At 44.2% G+C, this 19,208-nt stretch overlaps 1 protein-coding gene across 1 annotated transcript; it reads right to left on the reverse strand.

The window, feature by feature from the left end:
• Positions 1-1,086: 1,086 nt before the first annotated feature.
• LOC115400040 (galactose-3-O-sulfotransferase 2-like) lies at positions 1,087-17,060 on the reverse strand. The gene is made up of 5 exons (XM_030107692.1): positions 17,049-17,060; positions 16,794-16,891; positions 5,929-6,021; positions 4,939-5,422; positions 1,087-1,902 (listed from the first exon to the last, which is right to left on the reverse strand). The coding sequence occupies exons 1-5, from the start codon at positions 17,058-17,060 to the stop codon at positions 1,087-1,089; spliced, it is 1,503 nt and encodes a 500-aa protein (XP_029963552.1).
• Positions 17,061-19,208: the final 2,148 nt, after the last annotated feature.

The raw sequence follows: 19,208 nt of genomic DNA on the forward strand, positions 1-19,208 counted from the left end.
AATCTATATGACAGAACAATTGAACTCTTTTTGAGGAAGGAAAGGAGGATGGATTTTCTTTACAAATAATCGGGATTTTGGTGAGTAAAATGTTCCTCTTTTCCTAAATAATATTGCTGTTTTATTAAGTTGTTGATGCTCATTGTATGTGCACAGATGTAGTAGGAGAATTGTGCACTTCAGCAAAGGCATTTATTCTGGCTGCACAAGTATATATCTGCTGTTCAACAGCTCTTTATATGCATATCTGCATAATAAGATTTTTTTTTATAGACAGAATAGTTATTGAGAGGTGGATTGGTTCAGGCGGATCTGTTCTGAAGGCCTTAGTGTGAAATGCATGGTTCGCCACTGTGTCTCATGAGGTGATATCTGCAGCCCATTGAAGTTTCTCAGGAAGGAGCCAGACGTTTTTGTGTCTCCCAGAACATCGAGAACGAGAGAAGGTGCCAGGAGACAGGGCACTACACCAGGAGATGTGAGAGGTCAACAACTCAGCAGCAGGACATTCACATTCTGTGCCTACACTCTTCCCTGTCTCCTTCTTGAAAGGGATGAGTGTTGTCAAAAAGATCCAAGATGCAGACAGATGATTCCAAATGGAGACCTTTAATGAAAAATAAATCCAAACACAAAAGTTTTTTGACACAATGACCAAAAGTAATGTCCAACCTGAACTCCAATAATGGTGAAAAGAGACACAGATCGAGCACATCTCAATCAGGACAAATGAACTGACAGTCCTATGGAGGGAGGCTCAGCTAATGAAAGATCATAAGGGGAGAAGAGGAGAGAGCGAGAAACAAGACATGGCCTGAAACCAAAACAAGTCAATCATGACATCAGGTAAAATGAGGGAATACCAAACACTTACTCAGGGACAAACACAAAACCAGCAACAGCACTATGAAATTGCACAACTGCTTGTCTGGATGGTGAAAGAGATTCTGTCTCATAGTCTGTCTTTGACTTGTTGTTTGGATATTAAGTAGAATTTTTGGGGTTAAGCGGAGTTTTGTGATGATCTGAGGTCTCACACTTTAATATGATATCCATCATGAGACTTGATGAAGTCAGTCTTCAGTTCTATCTCCTCCTTTTGTTCACTACTTTCAAACCAGTTTCTGGAAACTGCTTTTCATACAAAAGCTTTGTGTGCTGCAACTCAGGCATTATCAGTCTCTGACACTTTGTTTTGGTCTGTATGTCGAGGTTTCGGTTGAGGTTATAGCCCTGAATGACTGCCGTTCCCGACTGGAAAGGCATCACTGCCTCGTCTCTTATCAGTCTTGGGTTGACAGCCTCTCCACCTTCCAAACAGATGCTTGTTAACTTGGCTTGTAGCTCCTTCAGCTGAGACACTTCCCGCTTCATCTCCTCTTCCCCAACCAGACTCCTCACTTTGTGCCAGAAGGTGGCGTTAAAGTGTTCATAAATCCTCCAGTCTAAAACATTCCACCTCTTGATTTTCTCAGCAGTTATCTGTGACATAGACTTACGACTTTGGTCATGGCGACTGTTGAGCTTGAAGGAAACAACATCCTGTAGGGACCAGCAGAGAGCGTGCTTCAGCAAGATCATGGACTCGTCAAAGTATTCAGTGATAAGAATAAGGTGGAAATCCTGTTCTATGCCAGTGATCACTTCATTAACTATCGTCTCCAGGTCTGGGGTGTCAGCTGTGGCAGTGTTGTCAAAGCCAAAGTCAAATGCAAGGTTGTTGTGAGCATAGTTGTTCAACAACGATACGTAATTCTGGCCATTGTCTAGAAAGTCCTCCAGGGATTTGGTCTTGATGAAGACTCCAAGGCCCTTATAGTAGATATACATGGACTCCATCATCGCCACAGGATTTCTCAGAATAGAAAAGTAGAACGAATCTTGGGGCATCAGTTTTTTCACCTGGAACAGAAATCAAGAAGCAAAAATGAATGAAAATAAAGTTCCTTTGTGTCATACATGTCTCAAATACACAACTACACTTTGCCAAACCTGGATTTTGGGCAGAAAGGTTTGTGTATTTCTTGTCACCTCATCGGGTGGATTAGCTTTGTAAATATTGTTGTATGCGTCACTGTATGCTCTTAATGTTGTACATTGTTGGTCATCCATGGATCCACTGTCAACCGTGTGTGTAAACACACCCCTGCAGCTTTCAGTGTGACCCATATCTCTGTGTTTAGAGTCCATACAATTACTATAAATAGGTTTCCTTTCAATGCTAAATGGACGTCACTTTAAAGGTATAATACAACATTTTCTCGAAAAGATGAAGCCCCACGTCTGTTACTCACTTTTTGAACAACGCGCATGCGCCAGACCATCCGCCCGGCTCTCCTGCTTCTCCCAGAAAACGCGGAAGTGTACGAGCGCGATCTCCTCTTCTCCGGCGTGCACGGCTCTGTACAGTTTCTGCGATCCGCCTCACTCGTAAATAAAGCTTTTTTTTTGCCGAAACAGCGACAGTTTCATTATGTCAGACTCGCCATCGGTAAGTACGAGCTCAGAAGCTCACCGGCTACATAAACACTCTGAATGCGCATGCGCAAAAGGGAGAAGCTGATTGGGCGCAAGCACGGAGAACCGCCTTACGAAAGCAGCTCGTCAGAATGATTGACAAACAGACCCACCAATTATTTAGGTGATCCACCCGGAAATCAAAATATTGTATTACACCTTTAAATGTACAACATTACACTGCTTGCACAGTTTCAAGCACACTGTCTTTATCATTATTGAGTGCTGTCACCCATGTCTCTGTGGCAACCTGTGTTTTCAAAAAAGAGAATTTGAAAGAATATCAAAACATAGATCTATATTTAAATGTGCTACGTGATTTGAAAATTTCGTTGAAAAAAGGTATGGGACCTTACAGAATGATAGATTTCTTGGTTTGCTGATTGTTTGGTTTCTGAAAGTGCACAGTGTCATTGCTACTAAACATACTGAGCTTTCTAACACTTCCAACAGGAATAAAATGGAATCTACTGCAAAAAGAGCAGACCACAGTTTTGTTGGCTCCGTCAGTCTTGAGTAGGGATGGGTACCTTTCACATCTGAATCGATACGATAAAGATACTCGGTACCTGCGAATCGATACCGGTATTTTTCGGTACCTGTTTTCGATACTTTTTTTTTTTTTTTTTTTGGGGGGGGGGGGGGGGGGGAATATGCATTTGGTAATTAAAGTTATTTTGTATATTTAAAAAAATAGTCAAAACTTCGGAATTTTCAACATTTATGCTTCAATAACATCAACTGAAATAACTCCAACATAGAACTTGAGAAAAATGTGTGTGGGGATAAAGTAAAAAAATTAAATAAATAACAATAATAAATAACATAATAAAAACAGACTCAAAATAAATAGCTGTATGAAATGTTTCACATTTGCACCTGCTGCCTGTACAGTAACAAACAACTTTCAGAATAAATAACTGTATAAAATGTTTCACATTAGCAGCACCAGGCACCTCTACAGTAAACACTCAAAGGTATACTGGAGGATCTGAATTGTATGGTTCCAACTCGTAATTGGGCAGTCATAATGCCAATCAAAAGCCACGTGGGACCGCTTTTGCGTGATGACATATCATGTCGAGTCGCCGCCTCGATGCGCGCTCTTGTTTCGAGCCGCGCATGCGCAGAGCATTGTTTAGGAAGTGACATGCAGCGGGAGCGACCATCGCAGAAGCCGCAGAAGCGGCTTGTTCCTCCCGCGAACAACTCCGAACAGGGGCGGGGTGGCCCATATGTCTATGGGGTGGCCATCGGGAGGTTTCCCGAACGGCCGGTGTGTTCCAGGCCAGTGGGGTCTATTCCGGCCGCTCTCCCGGTATATTATATATTTGATCCCGGTCTGCGAGTCAAAATACTCCGAAGATTTTGAACCCACGTAACCGCGTCACCGTGTCCTCCGCTCTTGCCGATGCATAATGTCAAGGTGCGTTCAGGCTCAAAAAAAAAAAAAAAAAAAGGTGCGTTCAGGTACCGAAATGTGGTACCGACGGATTTCCCGTGAATCGATACTCGGTACTTCAGCGGGAATTCGGTCGGTACCAAAAAATTACCGAAATTCGGTACCCATCCCTAGTCTTGAGAGCTCATGGACAAGCCAGAGCGAAGTTATGGAGGAACTGAGATACCCAGTCGACAGATCCCCCTTCTCAGCCTCACTGGTAATGTCCAACAGAAGGGACAGCCCCATACGGTTGGTACCAACTTGGCTACAGGAGTTGCCAGTACGTGCCACAAAACCAAGCCAAGACCAACCACCTTCAGGGCTCCACTCTGGATTTTTTATGTGGGGGGGGGGGGGGCTTCCCTTAGCCTTTGTCACTCCCATGATGAGCACAAGGCAGTGGAGCTATTTTATCCATAGCTAGGGGCTGCAACATGCAGACAGGGGGAGACAGGAATCGAAGCAACAACCTCTCGATAGTAAGACGACTGCTCTCCCCACTAATCCACAGTCGCATGGACCATAGTACAGTTTTGATATATCAAACAACTTGTCACCGCCATCAGTTTATATATATGTTTTCTGTCCTGAATCATGTGTTTGCCAGTGTTTCATCTGCCATCTTTGCTCATATGGTTCATGTGGTTTTGGTCCTGTCTTCACCTCTGCCTGTTAAACTAATTTCCCGGGTTTCAAAGTCTGCTTTTAATGTCTCGTGTTCAGGTCCTCTGGTCGCCAGCAATGAGCAAAAATAATAAGACAGGCATAACCAAGCTGGACAATGGCTACAGAAGAGATGCTTTGTGAGGAACTAGCAATGTAACTCTACTCCTTTCAAAAGAGTTAACTACTAACTAATCAGTTACTCATTTTTAGTGAAATCACACATGTTATGTTTACTTTGACAGATAATTCTTTGTCATACACATGTGGCAATGATGAAAAATGAACGGGAATCAATTTATGTAGAAACTTACCTCGGGTTTTCTGAACCTCATGTGGTTGCACAGAATGTCAAAAGTCAAAAACAATTTGCTTTCGACCCCATTCACAAAATGCGTGTCAAAATATCTGGGGTAAGACAGCTGGTTGTGCTTGTTTCGGGGCAAGGCGAAGGTCAGCCCTCTGCTTTCACCATACCGGTACAGGATGTTTTGGATCGTGCTGCTCGCTGTTTTGTGTGTCTTCAAAAAAACTATGTGAGATTTCGGTTGGCAGGCTTTCTTGAGCCTTCCAGCTTCTTCATTTTGACTTTTGTAATCTGCGAAGCCGTCTTTTAGCTGGAACCCATGAGCAGGAGGAGGACTCCCTGTTAGCTCTTTTTCCTGTTTGGGTGTGAAGTTCTGCTGAACCCGTGGAGGAGATCCCTCATTCTGGAGACGAGGCTCTGTGGGGTTTTTGTTTCTCCAGAAGTATTTCAGTGCAGAACTCCAGTCGAGAACGAAACGCTTCAAGAGGGCACTGTAACAGTCAACAGTCAAAAATATTTTAACTATAACACAGCAAACACTATTTTCACAAAAAGTCAATCAAGTTGTTTTTTCTTTTTACCCAATATTTTTTTAGGTCACCAGAAATACATCACTGTGACTTTTTGGATGTGCAAGGTTAAGAGCATTCAAGCACAACACTTTATACAAACTGAAAAAGCACAACAAATTGTGCTGGCCAGTTTGCATCGCTGTGTTACCAATGTATCTTGGCTTTCCAGTCCAGAACACGGAGGAAACCCACACACAGACGGGGAGAACAAGCAAACTCCACACAGAATGGTCCGGCATCTATTTGAACCCAGACCTGTGAGATGAGAACACTAACCACTGCTCCACCATATCGCCCACAGTTCAAAGGTTCTGTTGAAAAACATTTTCTTCTGCCAGTTGTGTCAGACCTTTGGAGCTTGATAAGAACTGCATAATCAGCTTATAAAGGAGCAGCAACAGACAGTGACGGTGTTTTGACTTCACCTAGAAGGTTCGACGTCAACGGTCTGAATGGTTATTCCGACCACCAGCAGGATGAGGATGATCCCCAGAGAGCGACGCCGGAGCAGCAGAGGCCTGCACAAACGGACACAAAACTAAAACACAAAGGTTATAGCTATACATCCATGGTACATTAACCCTTTATAAGTCATTGAAATGCCTGTGAGTTCAATATTTTAACCCCAAGTTGTTAGATGTTTCAATCCTTCAATACTTTATGGTCAGTACACTAACCTGTTATTACATGTCAATCAAGCAACTGAATTACTCCCAACATCCAGGGACTCAACGTCAAACCTGAAGAAACATCTACAGGTATGATACCCACCTACACCGACAGTGAAGTTTTTTTTTTTAGCCAGTTAAAGCTCGTGTCCGGAGTTTTGAGAGAGAGAGGTTTTTTTTTAATCCAGCGTCTCCAGGTTCCGCCCTCCCTCTGCTTTCATGAGCGACCAAGCCACGCCCCTTTAATTGCGCACGCTATTATCTGTCGGGTGAAAATGAGAGCCTCTGAGTCCTACAGCATCCTCCATGTTTAGCTGTTTACGGTGGATGTTCAGCAGACAATGCTCTCTGGCTGCGTGCACATTTTGATTGACAACACGAGAATGCGGAAGCTCGAACTCTATTGGCTGACGCTGACCGGCGCTTTTTCGGATAACATGGGGGTCTATGAGACAAAGGCGGGGCTCATAAATAAATTTTTATATTGCTTTATGCTAATATTATATTGTAGTATCGAACCAGACTGACACATTTAAGCTCTGTTGAAAAATGATACATACGTTGGAAACGAACGGAAACTCCAGACACGAGCTTTAACCTGTCAGTAACCTGTTGTTGAGAACTGCAGCCTCACCAGGCTGAACTCAGAAAAACCTGACGGAGGCTATAATTGTTGCCATATTTATTGTTTTTTGATTGCTCTTGTGTTATTTGTTTGTCTCTTAATTCCTCCTATTTGTATTTTAAACCTTTGCCTTTTTAAATCGGTCCTTTCTTTTGTCTGTCTCTTTTGCAACTTCACCAAAACTAATTCCTTGTATAGGCTTCTGTACTTGGCAATAAACCCGTTTCTGATTCTGATTCTGATTCTAAAATATCTTCAGCCTGTATGGTGCATTTATTGGAGACTGCATATTACCTTCTGTCACTGAGGAATGAATGAACTCTGAACTCTTGAAAAAATATTGTGCATGGCATACCTGAACACAAAATGCTGCTACTCACTACAGCAGTGCGTTACACAGCAGATTGAGTTTATAATATAAATGTCTCTTCACACTGTCAGTATGGCTCTTGGTGCTGCTGCTGTACTGTAGAACTACGAGAGGAACACAGTTTGAAGTGATGGTGCTGATGAGTCAGAAAGAAAGTCAGATTCTTAGTAGGTTAGAGGATGTCATATTGTTGGTATTACCGGTAATTTGGGCTGAGCGCACAGAGGTCTGGATGTGTTCATAATCTTCAGCGCATTGTGTGTCTTCTGTGTGTAGAGTCGTCAATGTCAGGATGTTTGCAATCAGGTTGAATAAATTCATAAGCAGACACAATACTTTGAGCAATAGTCAGTATGGAGTTAGAACCAATCATTCCACATTATTGGCATTAAAGGAATTAACTGAAGAAATATGCATCGCAATAGAAAAGAGACAAGTTTTTGCAAGTGTTTTTGTTGACCTCAAAAAGGCTTTTGATACTATTGATCATACCATACTTCTTAAAAAACTGAGCAAATATGATATTAGAGGGGTGGCCCATAAATGGATTTCAAGTTATTTAGATAGTAGAAAGCAGTTTGTGCAGATATATAATTCAAACTCCAAATTGCAGTATATTACGTGTGGAGTACCTCAGGGATCGGTCCTTGGGCTCAAACTCTTCACTTTGTACATCAATGATTGTGTTTCTGTTTCCAAATTGCTCAAATGTATTCTGTTTGCAGATGATACAACATTATTTTAATGTGGGGAAGATTTAACACAGGTGTTAAATGTGGTTAAAGAAGAATTTAAAAGAATAAAAACATGGTTTGATGCAAATAAATGATCACTGAATCTTGAAAAAACAAACTTTATGATATTTAGTAACAGAGGGAGAAACACTGGTGCTTCAATTACCATAGATGGTATTAAAATCAATAGAGTAAGGGAAACCAAGTTTCTGGGTGTTATTCTGGATGAAAATTTGTGTTGGAAATCGCATATCTAGTATACAAAGGCAAAAATATTGAAATCATTAGCTATGTTACACAAAGTAAAAGATTCACTGGATAACAAAGCATTGTACATTTTACATAACACCATGATCGTTCCACATCTGACCTACTGCACTGAAGTCTGGGGAAATGCCTGCAAAACATATATTTAATCAGTTTTCATATTACAAAAGAGCCATAAGAATAATCAGCAGAAAATGATACAGAGATCCAACTAATCCATTATTCCTTCAATTAAAATTGCTGAAATTCCAAGACTTAGTAGATTATAGTATTTTACAAATTATGCTGAAAGCTCACTCAAAAACACTGCCAGTTAACATCCAGAATAGGTTTGGAAAAAGAGAAAGCAAATATAACTTAAAAGGAACTAAAATGATGGAACGTTGTGTGTCTGTAAAAGGAATCAGTTTATGGGACAAGCTGGAGAAAGAAATCTAAGAATCTAGGTCAAGCACAACATTTAAAAGGTTAATTAAATCCAGAATGTTCACAAAATATAATGAAACATACTAGTTACAATTGATTGTCATTTTTCTTTTTTGTTGTTGTGAAAAGCACTGGGGTTGGGGCTCGTAAGCGAGCGCCTGGTGGCCGGGTCTTTGCCCACGGGGCCCGGCCGGGCTCAGCCCGAAGGGACGACGTGGGCCTGACCTCCGGTGGGCTCACCACCCACCGAGGGAACCGTAGGGGCCGGGTGCAGTGTGGATTGGGTGGCAGCCGACGGCAGGGTGCCCGGCGACCCGATCCCCGGACACAGAGACTGGCTCTAGGGACATGGAATGTCACCTCGTTGGCGGGGAAGGAGCCCGAGCTTGTGAGGGAGGTTGAGAGGTACCGGCTAGATATAGTCGGGCTCACCTCCACACATAGCCTGGGCTCTGGAACCCAACCTCTCGAGAAGGGCTGGACTCTCCACTTCTCTGGCGTTGCCCGCAGTGAGAGGCGGCGGGCTGGTGTGGGTTTGCTTGTAGCCCCACAGCTCAGCCGCCATGTGTTGGAGTTCACCCCAGTGAACGAGAGGGTTGCATCCCTGCGCCTTCGGGTCGGGGATAGGTGCCTCACTGTTGTCTCGGCTTACGGGCCGAACAGCAGTGCAGAGTACCCGGCCTTCTTGGAGTCCCTGGGAGGGGTGCTGGACAGTGCTCCGACTGGGGACTCCATTGTTCTACTGGGGGACTTCAACGCCCACGTGGGCAGCGACAGTGAGACCTGGAAGGGGGTGATTGGATCGCACGGCCTCCCCGATCTGAACCCGAGTGGTGTTCTGTTATTGGACTTCTGTGCTAGTCACAGTTTGTCCATAACGAACACCATGTTCGAGCACAGGGGTGTCCATAAGTGCACTTGGCACCAGGACACCCTAGGTCGGAGGTCGATGATCGACTTTGTTGTCGTGTCATCTGACCTCCGGCCGCGTGTTTTGGACACTCGGGTGAAGAGAGGGGCAGAGCTGTCGACCGATCACCACCTGGTGGTGAGTTGGATTCGCTGGCGGAGGAGGAAACCGGACAGACTTGGCAGACCCAAACGTGTTGTGAGGGTCTGCTGGGAACGTCTGGCGGAACCCTCTGTCAGCATGGCTTTCAACTCCCACCTCCGGGAGAGCTTCTCTCATGTCCCGAGGGAGGCTGGGGACATTGAGTCCGAGTGGACCATGTTCTCCACCTCCATTGTCGAAGCAGCTGCTCGGAGCTGTGGTCGTAAGGTCTCCGGTGCCTGTCGTGGCGGCAACCCCCGAACCCGGTGGTGGACACCGGAAGTAAGGGCTGCCGTCAAGCTGAAGAAGGAGTCCTATCGAGCCTTGCTGGCTCATGGGACTCCCGAAGCAGCTGACGGGTACCGGCAGGCCAAGCGAACTGCAGCCCGAGCAGTTGTGGAGGCAAAAACTCGGGTCTGGGAGGAGTTCGGGGAGGCCATGGAGGAGGACTATCGGTCGGCCTCGAAGAAATTCTGGCAAACCGTCCGGCGCCTCAGGAGGGGAAAGCAGGTCTCCGCCAACACTGTTTACAGTGGAGGTGGGGAGCTGCTGACCTCAACTGGGGATATTGTTGGACGGTGGAAGGAATACTTCGAGGACCTCCTCAATCCCGTCGCCACGTCTTCCGTGGAGGAAGCAGAGGCTGAGGTCTCAGAGGTGGACTCGTCCATCACCCAAGCTGAAGTCACTGAGGTGGTTGGCAAGCTCCTCGGTGGCAAGGCACCGGGGGTGGACGAGATTCGGCCTGAGTACCTTAAGTCTCTGGATGTGCAGGGACTGTCTTGGTTGACACGTCTCTGCAACATCGCGTGGCTGTCGGGGACGGTGCCTCTGGATTGGCAGACCGGGGTGGTGGTCCCCCTGTTTAAAAAGGGGGACCGGAGGGTGTGCTCCAACTATAGGGGGATTACACTCCTCAGCCTCCCCGGGAAAGTCTATTCCAGGGTACTGGAGAGGAGGATCCGACCGATAGTCGAACCTCGGATCCAGGAGGAACAATGCGGTTTTCGTCCTGGCCGTGGAACAGTGGACCAGCTCTATACCCTCCATAGGGTGCTCGAGGGTTCGTGGGAGTTTGCCCAACCAGTCCACATGTGTTTTGTGGATTTGGAGAAGGCATTCGACCGTGTCCCTCGTGGTGTCTTGTGGGGGGTGCTCCGGGAATACGGAGTCCGGGGCCCCTTGTTAAGGGCCGTCCGGTCTTTGTATGACCGGAGTAGGAGTCTGGTCCGCATTGCCGGCAGTAAGTCGGACCTGTTCCCGGTGCATGTTGGACTCCGGCAGGGCTGCCCTTTGTCACCGGTTCTGTTCATAATCTTCATGGACAGAATTTCTAGGTGCAGCCAGGGGCCGGAGGGGTTCCGGTTCGGGAACCACAGGATTTCATCTCTGCTTTTTGCAGATGATGTTGTCCTGTTGGCTTCATCGAACCCGGACCTACAGCATGCACTGGGGCGGTTCGCAGCCGAGTGTGAAGCGGCAGGGATGAGGATTAGCACCTCCAAATCCGAGGCCATGGTCCTCGACCGGAGGAAGGTGGCTTGCCCCCTCCAGGTTGGTGGAGAGACCCTAGCCCAAGTGGAGGAGTTCAAGTATCTTGGGGTCTTGTTCACGAGTGGGGGACGGATGGAGCGTGAGATTGACAGGCGGATCGGTGCAGCGGCTGCAGTGATGCGGTCGTTGTATCGGTCCGTCGTGGTGAAGAAGGAGCTGAGCCGAAAGGCGAAGCTCTCGATTTACCGGTCAATCTACGTTCCCACCCTCACCTATGGTCATGAGCTTTGGGTCATGACCGAAAGGACAAGATCCCGGATACAAGCGGCCGAAATGAGCTTCCTCCGTAGGGTGGCTGGGCGCTCCCTTAGAGATAGGGTGAGGAGCTCAGTCACCAGGGAGGAGCTCGGAGTAGAGCCGCTACTCCTCCACATCGAGAGGAACCAGCTGAGGTGGCTCGGACATCTGTTTAGGATGCCTCCTGGACGCCTCCCTAGGGAGGTGTTCCGGGCATGTCCCACTGGGAGGAGACCCCGGGGAAGACCCAGGACACGCTGGAGAGACTATGTCTCTCGGCTGGCCTGGGAACGCCTCGGGATCCTCCCAGAGGAGCTGGAGGAAGTGTCTGGGGACAGGGAAGTCTGGGCATCCCTGCTGAGACTGCTGCCCCCGCGACCCGGCCCCGGATAAGCGGTAGAAAATGGATGGATGGATGGATGGAAAAGCACTAAGTCAATTGTGGTTGAGGAACTAATGGTACGTCACTGTCTGTTGGCCAGCAGCTATTTTATTTTATTGCATTATAAGTGTGTGTGTGTGTGTGTGTGTGTGTGTGTGTGTGTGTGTGTGTGTGTGTGTGTGTGTGTGTGTGTGTGTGTGTGTGTGTGTGTGTGTGTATATATGTGTGCATTTGTGTATGTATGTACTGATATGGAATAATGCTTTGTTTTCAAAGTTCTCAGGAACACAGTGTGAAGGCTGCTCTGTTTTTGTCTGAAGTCACTTGGAAACAGCGTCTGCTCGTCTCGTGAGATCTGGCTATATGAGAATGCTACATGGCCAGAAGTCATGCCTGTCGAGCTGGATTCTCCCCTGAGCGACAGCCTTGCTCTCAATCAGCTGATTTGTGTGTGCTTCTTCTGCAATCCTCAATAAATCCTCCTTGTGCAGCGTCAACACCTTGACTCATCATCTTTGGCTCTGATTCACCAAAAAATCCACAACATGTTTTTCATGTTTCTTTGTTGTTGTTGTTCTTAATTTTACTTTTTTGTAATTGATTTTGGAGATAAAGGGGCAGACATCATAAGAATTGTCTTCTTTTTGCTCCCTTTCATTCTTGTTTGGTGACTGTATTTACATGAAACCTTTTTATTTAACAACTGAATGAAATAAAATAAACAAACAAACAAACACATTGTATTTGTCTATGTCTTTATGTTTATGTCTGCTGGTGAAGTGATCTAAAATTGACTAAAAATAATCTGGTACGTTACTTTTTATGTGAAGTAATTAGAATAAGTTGCTGATTACATTTTTTGACAAGTAACTTGTAATTGTACTGGATTAAAATCTTAAAATAACCCTCCGAACCCTGTCAATGACACCTTATTAATCACTGATTTAATGGTCACATTGCTCTGTGATTCACTCATTCCCAAATAACTGATTATCTGATATTATTAATAAACTTGAATTTGGCATTCAGAGAGCGCAGACCTCTGCCACAGCTCAAATCAGTCACCAACAACAATAAGAACACCACATATAATAAAACAACATTTTATTTCTCCCCAATACAAACAATGTATGGGAGAAAGCTGTTATATCTCAATCTGTTGCCTCACAGTGACTGACACTCCGGAATCCCTCTGTTTTTGTCTGTTCTGGATCCTGGTATCCGGAATACTTCCGTGATCTGGATCAGCAGCTGATATCTCTTAGAGTCATTGAAGAACTTACACTGTCTGACTTGGGGGGGGGGGGGGGTGATCGGAGTGGCGCGGTGCGGCGCACAGAGCGGTGCGGTGTGCGGAGTGCGGAGCGGTGCGGCACGGTGCCTGCATGCGGTGTTGGGCCAGGGGGTGGGGAGGCGCTGAGCGGTGCCTGGATGCTGCGTCGGGAGCCGTGAGTGGGGTGCTGGATGCTCCCCTGGCCCCCCAACCCTGGGCCCGGGACAACAGACCCGTTTGTCCCCCCCTATCAGCGGGCCTGCCCAACTATGTCAAAGACTCCCTATCTCTCAATGATAAAGAGTCCTTTTAAAAAATCCTGGATCCAGACAGTGATCCGGATCATCACCAAAATGTAATGGATTCTAAGTTAGCCCAAGACCCACCTTTCCACAAAGTTTCATAGCAATCCGTCCATAACTTTTTCCGTAATGTTGCTAAACAAACCAACCAACAAACCAACAAACCAACAAACCGACGCGATTACATAACCTCCTTGGCGGAGGTAATAAATAGCAGTTTATTCCGATTAATAAATGATTATGGATAAATTACTTTGTGCCTCACAGTATCCATATCAGTGTATTACATCATAATTGATTGTTATTAGTGAGTCACAGTCATGATCTGTGATTATTATTTATTAAATGACAATTTACTCAAATTAATAATTTAATAAAATTACTTAACGTAATCAATTACCTCCGGTAATCCATACATTAGTAATTGAATACAGATCACCAAATGTAAACCCCAAAACATCTGAGCAGATGAGGCCTTGATTAAACCCAATGTTAGATAAAGACAGATGAACTCACAATCGTCCAGAGATGAGTGGGGCAGACATCTTCCTTTCCAGACCCCTGGACCCAGCTCCTGCTTCACCTGTCTGCAGACTCCTGCTCTCCTCTATCTGCCCGTCTGTCCTGATCTGCAGGTGTACCTGTCTGTGTGGATTCCTCCTCCTGAGTCGTCATTTCTCATTGAACAAGAGCCACTCCCCTCACAGTCAACATTAGAACCATCATTGGTAGATTGATCAATTCATCTGTAATTTGCCAGTTAGATTCCCACAGCTGACAGAGCCTGAATGCGCCTGCCCAACACATCCTGGATACAGGATGAGTGAACGTGGAAAAAGGGATTTCCCCAAAGGGATTATTTAGTATTTAGTATTTGGTCTTCTTCACTGGAAAATGAACAAAGTCATATCAAGACAAGAATGGTAAAAAAAAAAAAAAAAAAAAAAAAACACTTAAAAGATGCACTGGGAGAGGTAACGGAATCCTGGATATATCCTATGTGACCTGGACTCTTTGCAACAAACTCAGATTTTGACTTTGACAGAGTCACTACTAACAGTTATTTCTCCAATGGTGTTGTTTTTTTTAACATTACAATAAAGCAAACAATAGTTTAAGATCTTAATTTCAAATGAAACAAAATAAATTCAAATAACTTCTTCTCGTACAAGTGCGAATATACATGCATGTTCACATTTTTGAATTATCCTCTCGTCCCTTGTCTACTATAACAAGCACTTTTTATTCTTTTGCTACTCCTTTCCAAATTTACTCTCCTCATTTCATGTACTTGGGTGTGGGTGGCTACGTGTGTGTGTGTGTGTGTGTGTGTGTGTGTGTGTGTGTGTGTGTGTGTGTGTGTGTGTATCCCTAGAAGACTCTCCAGGATATACCTCGCTCTCTACGGGCAAAGGCAGATTCTTTGGATTCATTAAACAAAGAGGAAGAACAGGAAATTCCGGGCAAACAAAAAAAAAAGTGGTTTAAAAGAATGTTGAAATAATTTAACATTTGTTAAGCAGGGAGGTACTGAGATTTCAGCTCTGTTCTTTGGGAAATGGAAGCTGGATATTTGGCAAAAGATACTTTTGGGCACTTCCAAATTATTTGGGATTATTTTGAATTGTGATGTCTGTGTTGCTGCTGGGATTTCTCACATTAGAAGGGACGGGGCCTGCTGATGTGGGGAGGTATGTGCACTGGTGGCAGGGTTTGTAAAGGCAGAAGTAACCTGTCAATGGGTCTTCCTGGGATGACAGCTGACACTGGCGTGTGTGAAGAAATAAACTCCACTCGCACTGAATCCCTCGTCTGTTTCCTCTTTCTGCGACCGCCACAGAATAATTAAAGTTTTAATATCAACTGTTCGTCTTTATATGACTAAACTGAACTGAAACTATCACCCTTGAAGCTTTTTTTAAACGAGGTGATCAAACAGCTTTGAGAATTTGTACAACAAAAGACAGCAAGAAAGTGCTGGCCAGGGAAATCAGAAAATATTTTTAGAAAAGTTTCATCTCACGTTGCAGACAACCAGTGTAGAGGTTGTTTCTGTTTCCATTCCCTGCCTATTTTATCCAGAACATACTGAAGAAATAGGAGGTAACCTTAGAAACTTAGTTCAGAACAAAGCTGTAAATCAACAATTTTAATGTGTTTCTTTATTTGACTATTTGCTCGGTGATTTGAACTGTTGTCTCTGAAGAGTCTCCACAGTGTGAAGGCAGGGTGACGCTTCAGGCAAAAAGGCAAGGCGAGTTTATTTGTAGAGCACCATTCAGACACAAGACATTTCACAATGCTTCCCCAAGAAATCAAAAAAATACATTAAAGTTTTACAGAGAAATTAAAGAAATACACGAAAGCAAGCCATTAAGAGTCGAAATCTTCTGCATGTCAGCATGAAATACTTTAAACATGTAGTCTTGTCTCAATGTGGTGAAGCACCTTTGAAGGTTTCATGACTTTGATAGACAACCCATTTAAATCACCTGTTGAAGCCATAATTTGACTGGGATTTTTGCTATTTTCTTTTAAATACAGTTTTCTTTTTGGTGGCAGGTTGGGAACCTTCTCTGGTCTCATCCTTCGGCCTTTCCTCCCTTATAAAGCTCTTCTGTGACTTTTGCTTGATGTTAGTTTGCGGTCTTTACCAGACCCGGCTGAGGGTGCTGTGGCCTCCAGTGGGAACCACCAAATCAGAGAGAAAAATATCCACCTTAAATATAATTATATTAAAACCAGTTGCTATTTAATGTTAAAATGGAAAAACTCACATTAATTCAAATTTAAAGAAATGGTCAGTTAATTTAATATTACATCATATTAACAAAAAAGTCCTTTTGTAAAGAGTTATTGCATTAAATAATAATAAATAATAAATAATAAATAAAATAAAAGCACAGTGTAAATGTAGCTCAAGAGTGACTGTGTGCAAAATGTGTGGTTACAAGGTATGATGTTGATTCTTGGACTTGTAATTCATTTTTATTATTAATTCACTCATTTGCAGTATTTTTAGTTAGTGGGAAGGGTGTTTATAGTGCATTTCATTTATAATTTTAATTTGTTAATCATGTGAACTGGATGACATGTTAAATTACAGCTAATGGTTACAAACAATGCTCTTTAGTTTCTTTTGTAAGTGCATGTACCTTTCCAATGGAAGGGTGCACCACTATGAAATCTTGCCTTGGGCACCACATTGGGTTGGGCTGGCTCGGATCCAAACAACACATGACAAAACCTGATCTGAGTCAAGCCCTGAAAAGAAAAAGAAATGAAAGTTTTTTGAAAATAAATCTCAGAGCAATCTAATGGAAATTGAAATGTACACTTTCAAAATAAAACTTTTTGTTCTTTCTTTGAAACCTGGCGCCAATTGATCCACAGGCTGGTACCGGTCCACGACCTGGTGGTTGGGATCCATGCTGTACACCAGCAGCTGCACCATAAGGACTCCTGTCTCGTACAACGTGCCAGTCCAGTTATACGTCAACTGCGAATAAGCATAAATATGTCATAGGTATGAAGTTCAAGACTGTCTGCATAAGGAGAGCACAATGTAAACCTATACGTAAAAAAACTCTGCGACGTATAATGTCCAGACATGTGACAACATGCAGTTGGTGGGAGTGGATTCCATGACCTCTGACCTTCTGACCCATCAGTGACGCCTACGTGGACTGTTTGAAGGCCTCAGGGAACAAATACAATGGTGTAGGTCCATTTAAATATAAACATAAAAGTAATGCCTTTGTTAATATTCTGTTTATACCATTTATACCATTGGTCATTTTTCTTTGAAAGTAAGCAGAGTTACAAATTACTTCTCCCAAAAACTAATTGAATTAGTAACTCAGTTACCTCGTTGTAAGAGTAATTAGTTATTCAGCAAAGTAACTGTGATGTGTTTTTTCATGTTCTATACATTATTACATTCTATACCATCTATAACATCAAAGATGTTTATATGAACTGATTGAAGAATAAAAACACTTCATACAGTATTTCAGAACATTTGGTATTTATTTGAACTAATTGCAGCCTGTTAAGAAAACACAAATGTAAACTTCTGGCCAGTGGACCTGGCAATCAGTGTGTTCAGCTCGGCTCTGGTCACCTGCTGCCCCGAAAAATCAAGCGTTGCTTGTTTTAACGGAGCAGCTCCATCTCCCTTGCTGGCTGCATTGGGTTAGCAGCAGGAGCAGCAGCAGCAGCAGCAAGTGTCATGCTAGCATGTGTTGATGTGAGGTGCTTCATAAGGTTCGAGTTGCTTGAGGCATACGTGGATTAAGTCCTACAGTGAGACTTCCAATTTTAGAATGCTACCTTTAAACGTCCTGGGCTTGACCTCAAGTCATTGTCTGTCTTGTTGTGTTTACCAGCCAGTGAGTGAGACATGTGAGCAGGGCATGATCCGCCCACCAGCCAATAATCATCATCCCCCCCCTCCCCTCCCCTCTCCCTCCCTCCTCCCTGCTCTCCCCAGGCAGCTGAAGTGCAGCCAAACACTGACACTCCCACTTAATTCAACCTAAATGGGCTCTATGCACGTGACGTATTTCCGGTAAAGTGCTCAGGAGGGTGGGGGTTTCCGGCCATAGCTCATTGACCACAACACATGTTCTGTTTTCCTTCCACCTCACAGCTTTTAATGTGTTTTGAGCAAGAAAATAATTGTCTATTTCAACCTAATTTTTACTCCTGTATAATTTTGTTCGTTTTTTGTTCATGTGCTGATATTACGGCAGCCAAACAAATGACATTCCACTTTAAGAAGAGGCAGGACAGCGCCTTTAACCACAACTGCTGTGTCCCACAGTGCACAGCATCGACTAGCTGTAACTCTGTTTTAAGCTTTCACTCCTTTCCTGACAATAGTGAACTTCGGAAGAAGTGGATTATTAATATTAGAAGAGACGACTTTACAGCGAGTGATGCTTCACAGGTTTGTAGCAGACATTTTACAGCTGCGGACATGATCGAACCTTCAGCCACCGGCAGACGCAGACTTCTGAAAAAAGGAGCTGTACCTGTTCTCTTCCAGTGGAACAGCTTCTCTTTGACTTCTTCACGCTCTGGTGTTTGGGAAATGGGTAGAGTGACCTGACTCCCCAGTAGAATTTTATTTGTTAATTTACAACATATTTTTTTATACAAAATAATTATTATTCTTTTTTTTCTTTCTTTTTACAGTCTCTTAATCTAATTGATGAGTTTGTTATGTTCACGCATTACTTATCATGGATTACAGTCAAGTTGGCACCAATCCAAGTCGGCCCTGCCCAACTCGGCACCGCCGGGGGTGGGGGGTGGGGCGGCTCTCAAGTGGCCGAGTTGGTCGGTGCTGACTTGACTGTAAGATGCTTACCAACTGCAGTTTTTTTCGTGCGCCGCTTCTCCTCACGTAGCAGGTGGGGGACTGGAGGACAAACTGTGTGATTATGGTGAGTGACAGGTTAGAGGTGGATGATGTACCTGGAGCTTCATGTTTGACGTTCTGTTTAAACTGAGTAGTTAGCTACAATCGGCTGTCTGGTCATGTGACCAGATCATGTGACTAGGCGGCGACCAGGTTTCCACTGATTGGGTAAAAATAAATTAATTGTACTGGCTGACTAAACTTCAGGGGTGGAGAACATTACAATAAAATTATAATGCAGGCAACTGGTTTGATCAGGCGGTGTTCCGTGAACGCCGCCTGGTCACATCATCTGGTCACATGACCAGACAGCCGCTCGTAGCTAAGCTACTCGGTTCAAACAGAACGTCAAACATGAAGCACCAGGTACATTATCCACCTCTAACCTGTC

Source organism: Salarias fasciatus, chromosome 14 (assembly GCF_902148845.1).
Source record: "Salarias fasciatus chromosome 14, fSalaFa1.1, whole genome shotgun sequence".
In the NCBI taxonomy this organism is placed as follows: Eukaryota; Metazoa; Chordata; class Actinopteri; order Blenniiformes; family Blenniidae; genus Salarias; species Salarias fasciatus.

Coding starts and splice junctions, on each gene's coding strand:
- LOC115400040 (XM_030107692.1), bottom strand. Junction 6,022..16,793: donor AACCACCAGGTCGTGGACCG/GTACCAGCCTGT, acceptor CCGTTTGTGCAG/GCCTCTGCTGCTCCGGCGTC. Junction 1,903..4,938: donor TGAGGTTCAGAAAACCCGAG/GTAAGTTTCTAC, acceptor TTTCTGTTCCAG/GTGAAAAAACTGATGCCCCA.